At 33.9% G+C, this 12,667-nt stretch overlaps 1 protein-coding gene across 12 annotated transcripts in view; it reads right to left on the reverse strand.

The window, feature by feature from the left end:
- Positions 1-12,667, reverse strand: part of POU2F1 (POU class 2 homeobox 1) — a 112,973-nt gene that overhangs the window by 46,147 nt on the left and 54,159 nt on the right. For 10 of the 12 annotated variants that reach the window (XM_058184871.1, XM_058184882.1, XM_058184874.1 and 7 more), the window contains 2 exons: positions 5,436-5,504; positions 412-506 (listed from right to left, as the gene is read on the reverse strand). The exons of the other annotated variants lie outside the window; for them this stretch is intronic. In XM_058184871.1, the coding sequence (XP_058040854.1) occupies positions 412-506; positions 5,436-5,504 (164 nt within the window). The remainder of the gene's footprint in view (positions 1-411; positions 507-5,435; positions 5,505-12,667) is intronic. 12 annotated transcript variants of the gene reach the window in all.

Consider the following 12,667-nt stretch of genomic DNA (forward strand, 5'->3'; position numbering starts at 1 on the left):
TGCTCTGTTAATTGTTGTCTTTTTGACAGCAACTATATTTCAAAAACCCATGAATTTTTATAGTTTATGCAATTATTTAATATATGCAATTGTATCATGTGCTAAGAACATTGTGTAATTTTGTGGTTATGCATGGATTCTTTCCAATGGCAATATGAGACACTGTAACAAAGGACATATTAGATTATCACGATGTACTCTTTTTATAAAGAAACATTTTTTTTTGCTGTTTCCATTACAATTTTCAATTTTCTTCCATATATTGGCTGCTAAATATTTCCAGAATCTGGCAGATTTTATAGAAGTTATTAAAATATCAGCCTTATACTGTACTAATCCTGAACTTAAAAATTATCTATGATTTTTTTCAAGAGGTCTGTATAAAATGGGGGGGGGGGGAAACATGCTCACCTGATGAAGATGTCCAAGGAATGCCTGGGCTGTGGAGATTGACCCTGGAACAGGCACCGTCTGTTTCTGAAAGTCTAGGCCATTTGTTTGTGTGCCTAGAAAAGCAAAGTTATAACCAATTAAAATTCTTCTTAAAAGACAATTCTAAAAAAATTGCTGGTTCCTTAAAATCCCAGTAGCAATTCAAAGATAAAGAGCTTAAAATGGCTGTATTTTAAGTCTCGGTATTTAGCAAATTTTTAATATTACATATTACTGTTCTGTTTTAAAGCCATTTATTAATAACCTACACTAGAATGACGCTATTAAAATTTCCATCATAAAAGTAAAAAATACTATTAGATAGGAATACAAATATATAAAGATCAACATAATAAAATGCAAAACTGGATCTAATACAATTAGTAGATATAGAAGCTAAATTGCCGAAGGAACTATATCACCTTAAAAACTGAGAGAAACAAAGAAGTCTTAGTCTGAAACCAAACAAAAAATAAAATAAGTGCAATGCAACTTCCCAGATCATCCACTAAATCGGCAATCATTATTAAAATCACTTCATCCTCAGAATGATAGGCAATTGGAGGAAGTTCTCAGTATCTGATGGCTATACATACTGTATTGCAGAAGAATTTTATCCAATATTGGGGTTTCAAGTGTTACGTAGCACTTCATAAATGAAATAAAACACAATGAATTCATAAGAGTTTGGGAAAATACGAAAGGAATGACAAAATGACAATGTAATACAGGTCGTCCTTAACTTACAACCACAATTGACCCAAACTTTCTGCTGCTCAGTGAGACATTTGTTAAGTGAGTTTTGCCCCATTTTACAATCTTTTTCTTGCCACATTTGTTAAGTAAATCACTGCATTTGTTAATTTAGTAACATGGTTGTTAGCTGATCTGGCTTCCCCACTGACTTTGTTTGTCAGAAGATCACATGACATCAGGACATTACAAACATCATAAATACAAGTCAGTTGCAAGCATCTTAATTTTGATCACATGACCACAGAAATGCTGCAACAGTCATAAAGACGAAAAATGGTCAGTTTTTTTTAATGCCGCTGTAACTTTGAATGGTCACACATGAACTGTTGTTAAGTCGAGGATTATTTGTAATCATATGATAGTAATATAACATCTTTATTTATATCCTAAATTACATAGGACCAAATGAGGGGCTACATGCAGGCCACCAGATTTTTTTTTTTTTTGTGATCACTAGATTCCTCCAAGGGATGAAACTAAACATCTAGACTCCTTTTTTGCATTTTTGAGGCAATTTAAGAGGAGCAAGTGATAACTTCAGTCTTGCAGATACTTTGTACTCATTTTGTTTGCTAGAACTGGTCAACAGCCCTGACTACTTGTATAGTACAACCCTCAACATGTCACAAAAATCTCAAAAACCTTTCAGCCATAAGAAGTCATGCAACCAATACAGAACGTCTATGGAAATTCTTAGTCATCCAGGTCATCCCAAAAGTGCTTTTTCAAAGAAAAACAAAGAAAGTCCAGTTGCCTTTTGAAAAAGCATCTTTCGGACAACTGATACTGAAGAAATACAACATGGAACCAGATCACAGAGTAAGTGAGCATGGAAATATGAAATACTAATACATAAAAATAAAAAAGGTTCTGATATTTGTTTCATTTAAAATATAGTATGTTGCTTTAACACTTTTCATCAAATTGATTCTTCCAAGGATGCAATAACTAGGTTTGCGGGCAGGAGTAAACAACTTACTAAAAAATTCCTCAAGCTGAACATAACTTAACCAGAATTTCTATTCTTGGAAAGAAACGGAAAAATACTACTTTCTCTATATGAGTACATAATATGAGCTCTGGACAGATTAAGAATTATTATCCTAACCTATAGCTTCAAAAAAATATCTTAACTTTATAGATTTTCAAATATATGATTTAGCAACAGTTACTGAAACCAGATAGTAGGAACTACATTAGATGCCAGTGAATGCTTCTTTGAGGGAAGGAATGGTACTGACAGACTTGGAAGAGACGGGGAAGACTTCTCAAGAGACCATGCTCTAACCCTACACATTATAGACAAGTATTACCAATCTCCAATCTTTTCTTTTAACAAATGAGAAGATGCTAGATGAAGCATTTTATCAGTCAGGGTTTGGCATGAAGATAGAATGCAATTCTCACTGGCTCCTGTTAAAGGACCATCTCTGCCTCCAATGCAGAGCCCTTGTCTGGGCCTTCCCAGACTCCAGGACTGGCCCATGTTCCTCCCCAGCCTCCTCACAGTCCACTGCCAGCTCTGTAGGCTGCTGGTGGACCACAACACCTTGAAAGAACAAGTGAAGGGGTCCCCCTGGACTTTAAGTTCCTGTTGGAATAGCAAGTGGAGACCATAATCAGGACAGCTGTAGCTGGTGTCCCCATTGCAGCCTTTTCTGGACCCGAGGCTCTAGCAACAACTATCTATGTGCTCCTGGTTAGATTACTACAGCCCACTCTTCATGAGGTAGCCATTAAAGGCAAGTCAGAAGTTATGGTTGATACAAAATACAGTTGCAAGCACTAGAATAACCAGTATTTGCAGGAACTATATTGATTACTTGTTAGCTTCCAGGTCCAATTGAAGGTCCTAGTCATTCTCTATTAATACTCTTTATTGTCAGTAAAAATTATTGATCCAAATAGATTTTGTCCACTCCATATAGCCAATATACCAGGCTAAGGATTCTCTCCATAAAAATAAGATGGGAGGTTAAATACATATGCCTTTGTGGTAAAAGTCCCTTCTGCAACAACTTGTCCCCTGAAGTTAGGATTGCCCTTAACTTGCTAGCATTCTCAAAAGCTGTGAAGACTCTGCTTTTTCAGTGTTTGGTGTGGAGGAGATAACAGCAAAGGCAACTGCTCAAGGGGAATATTTGGTCTGGCTGTATGGAGTCTTGTATTCATTTTTTCTTGTTGCTGTTCTGAAGTATAAATTGACTACAATTTTTGAAGTAAGCAATATATAAATTCACAGATAAATAAAAAAAGCAAATAATGTATTTTATTTTCTGAATCAGTGAAATATTAAATAATTGGTTTTAATTTTCTAATTTACAATTATGATTTAGATATTATAATAGTTTGTTCAGAGTATTAAAAAAATCAGGAAATGATTTGGAAATAACAATCTGCTTGTTTCAGTTATCTGGGGAAAAAACAGTCAGGTCTTCAGTTTACAAGAACACGATAAGGATGACCAACTGTTTGTCCTAATAAATTGAAAGATAAATTATTTTGCAAGGTGAAACTAATCAAATTGCTAAAATTAAAGTTTTATTATTTGCCATTTCAATAAATCTTGTTAAAGAATTCTCTGTCCCAAGAGTATAACAGGAAAAGAGTATGACAAGAGACTTTACATTTTTACTGAACTTAAATTTCACTGTTTAACATCTGAAAAATCCTGGTTTCTCCAGCACACCCGACATGAGTATCTGGTAGTTATAAACTTATAGAAATCTACACGGATAAGTTATAAAAGCAACTAAAACATTTTTTAACTAAGCTATTTGGTTGAATATGTATCTTATTCAGTCAATAGTCCAAAAGGATGTAAATAGCAACAGCAATTTGTACATATTCCCACTCTAAACATTAGTATGAGCAAGGCAGAGATGTGGTGGAGACAACTCACTAGAGCCAATAGTTACATTTCGGAAATGTTGTGAGTCAGTTGAGTCCAGAGCCCATATCAGTTGTTTGGTGGCTTGTGCTTATTGTATATTTATCAGCACACCACTGGAGCAAGGTACGGTATATATCAAAACTTGCATACTTGAGATTAAGCCCTTCTCAGTGGAAATGGCCAAAAGGGAAAGGGCCCTCTTGTCCATTTCCTCTGAGAAATTTACAGAATGGGATATAATTTGACTAAAATTAGGATCAGAGAATATGGCTTTAGGATATTACGAAGTTTCATTCTAGTTCTCAACCATACTGTTCCTGAATATAATTCAGTGACCTCTTTTTCATTTAATTTACAATTTAATTAAAATGTTTATGATACTGGGTGAAGCAGAAATATTAACTGCAGACAAAATTACTGAGCATAAAAAGAAAGCATTTCTTCGGGGAATAACCAATCAATTCCCAGTGTATCATAATAAACTACACTATTCATATATTATTCTTTATTAACTTATATTGCTCTAAACCATTGTAAGATTATTTTTAGCAATAGTTATGGCTGAAAATTGTTTAAAATATTTTTAAAAATCAAATGAAAAACATCTCTTTGTAGTAGAATTGGTGTTGAATAAAAATGGTTGTTCTCAGACAAAAGCAAAATACTATGTACAATTACAATGTAAAAAAGAAATTGAAAAGGTAAAGAAAAACAGACAACAACTCGAAACAGCTGAAAATGACAGATATAAATAAAAATTTTGAATTTAAAACAAATTCTTAAAAGTTATTGTTGAGACTGTTTCTTTACCAACTCAGTGCAAATATCATAACCTATCTTTACAGTGTCAGTTAAAATAGTTGTTTTACATGTTAAAGAACAACTTAAAAAACAGAACTTTTGGAATGCCCTGTTAGCACTGTAAAATAGTGATGTAATAGGCCAAACTCAAATATAACTACAGAACTGAAATCTAGGTTTTCAATATTTCAATTCTTTCATTCGTAACAACAATCACAAACATGCCAACAAGCACACAAAGCAACAGATTACTAACTTCACATTTTATATGTAACAGGTTCTCTACCATGTGGTGGTGGTGGGGAACAGAATACAATATTCTGTATTGGATAAACAGAAATCTGAATAGAGGAATTAATAAGGACAGCTCTTTATACTACAGGATAAAATGTATATCTATTATTAATACACATTTTCATAGGATTGGTGCAGAGATGTCTTGCTCAACGTATTGCCATACTGAATACAGAAAAGTAGGAAGGCAAGTAAATCTTTTCATGTAATTACTGTGGCATTATTAAGAAATCTGATTCAAAAACTATATAATCAGTACCTGTTTCCCCATCCCCGCTTTCCATTTTTACAGGTTTACTGGTTTCTGACGGAGTATTCATTCTTGAGTCTGCATCAAAAATAAACAACAAACGAAAAAGACAGTGATTAATAGAAAAAAGTCCTACTGACTCTATCTTTATGACTGAAGTAATCATGACATTTTATTTATCAGTCTATAGTACACTGTACCCTAATTGCTAAATTTGCATTCATGAGTATATTAAAAGAAAACCAGGGCATAAAAATCCCCACACATTGCTACAAAATTTAAATACTGTTTACTATTAAAAAGAACTACTGGAATAAGAATTATGTGTTTCACTGTTGCAATTAATTATTATTATTATTTTTAATTTACATTTATATCCCACCCTTCTCCGAAGACTCAGGGCGGGTTACATTGTGTATTTTGGTAATAAATAAAACATATTGGCTAAACAAGTAGCCTTGCACTGATATTTTGTTTCATTGGCATTTTTTACTGAGTTTTATTTAAACTTTGTTTTATTGAAATTCTTATACAACTTTCCTTCCACTGTAACTCTCCCAGTGCCAATCACATTTCTTGTACTGATACAGATACATTTTCTGAGAAGTTCCCATGATATATGTAAGCTATCATTGTGCAATTGTATTACTATGCTAACTTGACTGTGATGACATCCCAGCATTTATTTTTAAGAACTCCTTCTCTAACACTGAAATCTCCCCAATATTGTCACTGTGCAATGGTAATAAAAACATTATCATTAAATAATAATACAATATTTACATGTTATGCTGATAGTAAGAGAGTTCAATGTATTTTTAGGAGTAAAAAAAAGATTCAAGAAAATAAAACAGAATAGTTCTTATATTTAAATGACACAATAAAGACCTAAATCATAAAAACAATTTTGAACCCATTTCATTCATTATACCCTAGATCTTTATTTAACTTTGTTCCAGCACTTTCCAGTTATGGACAGACTCTTTTCTGCAAGCAAACTGATTTCTGTTGGAATTGTATGAAACAATGATATTGTAGCCAATAGGTTTGTTGTCTTTAAAAAATACCATCTATTCTTCATCTTTCCAGTTATGGCACATTTAGGGTTTTAATTATAATCCAAGTAATTGTTCTAACGTTTATGAAAAACAAAGTAAGCAAGAACACTCAATAAACCACTTGTCTTTTGTACCTTTATTAATGTACTAAATCTTCTTGAACGTAATTTTTTCAGTAAAAATTGATAGTGAGGGAAAATCCCTAGTACAAGAAGACTTGTGTTTATTTATATGTGCTTCTAGTACAAGAAGCCTTATTCATAGCCATTATTATCCTGAGTAGAAAGAACAGCTGTCCATTTCTGAAAGCAATGGGGTAAATTGTCACTCAACCTGGGAATTATAAATCAGAAGACAGGAGTAATATCTGGATTTGAATGCCTACTTGAATTGTTACTCTGCTTGAATGACAAATGGAGTTTTAGTAAAGTGATAGGCCCAATTGTGTCAGTAAGTAACATATATTGTCAAGTTCAAATAATCAGCAAATCTTGTACAACAGATACCTGGGGATGTTCTCAGATTTCCAGAGGTTTACAGGCAAAAACTAAAAACAGTTAGCCACTAGGAGAGCACAGAGAGTGCCATTTTAGGATAACATATAGTATGTATGTATGTATGTATGTATGTATGTATGTATGTATGTATGTATGTATAGACTGTGTTAAAATTGCAGTGAAAATTGCCAAAGGCAAAATCAAACCCTCCAAACCTATGAAACAAAATAATTCACTTACTTGATCAGATGCACAAACAATTCTTGAGAAAATAATTAATATATAAATATTAACTTGTAGGCAAAGACTGTCCTTTTTCATAAGATAAAAAATGAGATGGGAGAAAAACGCACATGTGAACTTGAAAAATGAAGCTTTAAGAAACCTGACTAAATTATATGTCAGATTGTCAATGTATTTTCTTGCCATTATACAAATTACTCCAAATTCCAAACTGGAAAATGAAGATTCCATGAAGTTGTCTGTTTCAATACAGCATTAAACAAAACTATCTAGTAAGGGTACTTTCAGGTTTTCAAAAACAGATTTTTAAACTAAAATTTTGGTCTGTTTCCAACAGTAACATTTTATTGGCATATTCCATTCTCCACTAGAAGGCAATTTGGGGCAAAATTGGGTTATGCATGCAAGATGGTGGTGGAGAAACACAAGAATAGGAGATTCTATTGCTCATGGACAAATATGCTCATTTTCAATGTAAATTTAAATTACTATATTATATACACATTAGCAGATTTCTTAACATAATCTTTTGTTCCTCTTTTAATATAGCATGGGAAAAATGCATGTTGAACATTAAAGACCTATTTTTTCTAATTAAGGTTCAGTCAAAGTACATGGAATGGATATAATAAATTTAAATAAATAATCACAAAGCTTGGGCTATCACTCTTAGTATGAAAATGCCATATTGGGTACATATATATGAATGTATGTTTGATGTGTGTCTGTATATTATGTTACATCCTAGTTTTATCACCCTAGTTTTATCATTTTCTTCTTTGAATAGGTGATTATGTCAGCAGCTACTGCTTCACCAATAATGCAAACTTCACTCTTGCATCATGCATGCAGTTATCTGAATAATACAAGACAGAGCCAGATCATATAGTAATAGTCAGGATGCAAAATCATGCCAAAAATGATGGGAAAGTACTGCCACTGTGAACCAATTCATTCACATAAAAAACCAGTTTCCTCATGATTACACCTTGGCCTAAAAATCAAAATGTTTTATATGTTACACACACACACACACACACACACACACACACACACACACACTGCCCCCAATACTGAATATTTGCAATATAAATAGGCATTATGTCTTATTTACAAGGACTCAATCTTCAAAAATTATTTTTTCTATCTCAACCAATTATAACACATTTGTACAACATAATATTCTATGCTTGTTCTGAAAGTTTAATGAATTTATTAGACTGTATCAAATACACACATACTATAGACATTATACACACTACAGAGAGAGAGAAAGAGAAAGAGATTGTGTATGTTAGGCATAAACATAAGCTGAAACAAATACAATATTCTGTTACAAAAAGATTTTAATATAATAGAAACATGTTTAATGGGGTGTACTTCAAAATAAGAGGATGCACTTGCTTTCACATTGTCTAGAATTTAGTTGAAGGAAGACATATAATCCCTTATGCCTTATTACAAGACTGCTGTAATGAATTTACAACCACATGATACAGTGACACTAAGTAGCTCAAGAGGACTTCAAAAGCAAACAGAACCTTCATGAACTGCTTGTGAACTCCCAAAGGCATCTGGCTCACCAATATAAGAAGAAAATTAAGGAAGAATTGGAATCTTGCTATAATCTGCAAGACGAGTCTAATTTAAAGGTGAATGCAAAAGTACTAGACAAATGTATTTTTAATGGCAAGTTATGGCTATAATGCACCATAATTTGGATAGCACATAGTAAACAAATTCACATTTTTAACTATGTCTTTCTCTTTTTCATAAAATGCAGCAAATCTAATGTTTTATTATGGCACTAAAACAATTCTGTATTCAAAAGTAAATGAATTCTAATGAAGCAAGGACAGAAAATAACAGGTGCAGTACTGAAGTCATATGCTAATTAGCTTCTAGATTCATTCTTAGTACTATTCTGACAGATCTCTACTGCTCCAAAGTTAGCCAACCACATAATCGTTACCATTTCAAAACAAATAAGAAGGGGTATGGAGGGAATGGTTCTGCTAACACTGAAGTCTATGTATATAGCTAATGTTCAGGAATATTCTTACAGTTACCAAAAAGACAGTTATCAAAATTAATTCATCAGATTCCCAAAATTTCAAAAGGCCAGATGAAAATCCCTTGAATACAACTGAAGTGAAAATCACATTGGAAAATTATATGAAGAGCTTGAAAAATCATTCTAAAAATAATTCAATCTGTGCTGTTTTTATTTAAAAGTAACTAAATTCTTTTTCATAAGTTTAAAAATGCTAAATATTAAAAGTCCTGGAGATAAAAAAATTCTATTAACCTTACAAATATATATTTTTAAAAAATAAAAAACATTCATTTAATAGAAATGAAACTAGGAGATAATGTTAGTAGCTACACTTTGGTATCAGAAACATTGATTTGCTTTAAATAGTAAAGTATGACTTCAGTTCTGAAATATACACATACAAATAAAATATAAGATGAATTGAAGCTACAATGGATGACAGTATTCTCATAACACCCTAGAATAGATACTGTATAATACACAAGTAAGCAAATTCTTATTTCTGTCAAAAGGCAAATGTTTTAAATTTTTAAATTCTGTAAGCTTCCATTCTTGACAGTCATGAGCAACTCCATTTCTCCAATGCTGAAGAGTAAGATTCTCTGGAAGAAAAATGAAGAATGGGGAAGGCGTTTGCTACTGAATCACTGACAGATTTCAACATTTCAAATGCATCCTCCAATCGCACATATGCAATTAGGTCTGTATGTTTAGTCAATTTTAACAAGCGCTATTTCCATATTACATGCTTGCAAGAAGTCAGTGGAACTGATACCCACCTAAAACATAGTCGCTGCAGTCCAGCATTGTTGTGCAATCTTCTGTAGATTTAGATAGTCCAAGGAAAGAGAAAAAATACTTTCTAAAATAAAAGGTATATACTACTACTCTTAAAAGAAGAAAGGGGGGGTCAGGAGTAGGAAAAAGTACAACTTCAGTTACACCATAGCAATCTTCAACTGAACAGAGAAACTTCAGTTGCTCTGTGGACTTTTAGTCTCTCCTACTAGCTGTGTCTGACATTGTCAAGGCGACTGAAGCATGAAAAGTTCCCCTTTTTTAATAAAATAGAAACAAAGATTGCAGCTGGCAGTTTCCATAATGAAGCTTAATCAGTATGCGCCTGATTAGGGCCTTATGCAAATCTCCCCTCGTTAGCACAGCAGCCAGCACTTTGAAGTCCATGAACAATTCATTTGCAGAGTACACTGAAAGCACTCCCTGCATAATTTAAATCATGATATAAATATTTATCAGCTCATTTACATATTAATTGGCAGTGCATGAAGGGAAAAATTATCTTCCAAGTGCCAGCATAATAATTAGGGAACAAAATGAAATTTCTTCCAATAGCTTTGCTTCTCAGACCTAACTTGAGCACAGTACCATGGAGAAATAGGGAAGGGAAAGAGGTAAGAACATTCTCTTAAAATGCCACTGAAATGACACATACAAATTAAAAACAACCCCACAGATTTAAGCATCTTTAATCTTATTCCTCCTAGCAACAATTAGTTTTGTAATAAAAGAGATTTGGAAAAGCTTTCTTCACCATCTAAATAACCCTCCCCTTCCACCCCTATTAGCAAGTTAGAAGGTGAACACAATTTACCTAACTACAACCTGTGCATTTATGTGATATTTGCTAAATGAGTCCTGCAAAAGAACAAAATCCTGCAGAGAAAAGCAACACAAGTCTAGATACTCATGTTAGTTCCTTTATAAAGGTAACCAACATTGTCTGATATGACAAGCAATATCCCCGAGATACCTTAAAAGCCTAAAGTACATTCCCTAAATGTACTTCTTATTTGCATCTGTAAAAGTAAATATTTATATTCCTAAGAAGTCTAATTTTATTAAGATCCAATGAAAACTACACTTTCAAAAACTAGCTTAAGAAAAAAATTACATGACGACACTGAAGTTTTAAAAAAGAACTATCGCACATAAATGTGACTGCAAAATGTGCTCTAGATGAGATTTGAAGGAAATAAGGAATCTGTAGGAAGAGAAAGGGATCTGTTCCACCACTTATTTTGATCAGCATTAGATACAGCCTATTACTGCAGCTTAATTGGATTTGTCCATAATCCACCATTTAGTCAACCTTTTATAATGAAGAGAGCTATTAACTACTGGATAGTTTTGTTTTGTTTCATTGTGAAAGAAAATAAAATTTTCAAACAAATCGTTTTACATTCATAATAGCAAGGGGGTTTTATGCAAACCACAACGAGCAATCTTTTCAGCTAAAAATTAAGTAATGGTATTTTTACTGATTCATTTCAATCAGAAACCTGCAGATAAATAATTAGCTGATTAATTCAAACCTACCGAAAATTCAATGTGTATTTGCACAGGCATTAATTGTATCTTTATTATTTGGCATTAATTGTATCTGTATTAATTGGCATAGAGCCGGGTTACTTACGGGACTGTCTGCTGCCATCGATTGCCTCCCACCGACCTGTGCGCTCTCACAGGGAGGGACTCCTCAGGGTGCCGTCAGCCAGGCAGTGCCGGCTGGCGACACCCAGGGGAAGGGCCTTTTCTGTGGGGGCTCCCACCCTCTGGAACGAACTTCCCCCAGGACTTCGCCAACTTCCTGACCTTCGAACCTTTCGCCGTGAGCTTAAGACACATCTATTTATTTGCGCAGGACTGGACTTGAATTTCAAATTTTAAATTTGGTTTTAACGGGGTTTTATTATTTTATTGTAATTTTTAATATTCGGCCTTATTTAATAAGTTTTTTAATTGGTGTTTTATTTTGTATTTATATGTATGTTTTTATTAGGCTGTAAACCACCCTGAGTCCCTTGGGAGATAGGGCGGTATAAAAATGCGATTAAATAAAAATAAATAAATAAATAAATTTAGCCATACAGGTGTCTGTTCTCGTAGGCAAATGACTTGAGGAAAGAAAGGCCTCCGCCGATGAGAACCGGGACCCAGAGGGACATGTGTGCCTCTCCCAGGCTTCCTTCTGGTCAGCAAAGGACTTGAGGAAAAGCCTTTACCAATGAGAAAGAGGTCCTGAGGGATGCACGTGCCCCTTGCAGGCTCTGTTCTCATCGGCAAAGGACTTGAGAACTTTGCCGATGAGAATGAAGGCCCGGAGGGACGCACAGGCTACTGATCTCATGTGATCTTATGGTACTTTAGGCCTTCATTTTCTGCAAACGCACCGAAGACCTGACACACTGAATAGGCCAAGAAGCCGAAGGCTCTCTAGATCTTCACAAGATGAGTATACACCGGCTTAATGCATGTAGAGACCCGGGGGAGGGGGCATAGGCAGAGCAAATGTTGCAGAGCCTCTGTGATCATTCTTGTTGTGGCCTATCGGCCGCTGGTCAACCCAGCAGCTGAATCAGAGGTGGA

The sequence above is a fragment of the Ahaetulla prasina genome, chromosome 5 (genome assembly GCF_028640845.1).
Source record: "Ahaetulla prasina isolate Xishuangbanna chromosome 5, ASM2864084v1, whole genome shotgun sequence".
Classification (NCBI taxonomy): Eukaryota; Metazoa; Chordata; class Lepidosauria; order Squamata; family Colubridae; genus Ahaetulla; species Ahaetulla prasina.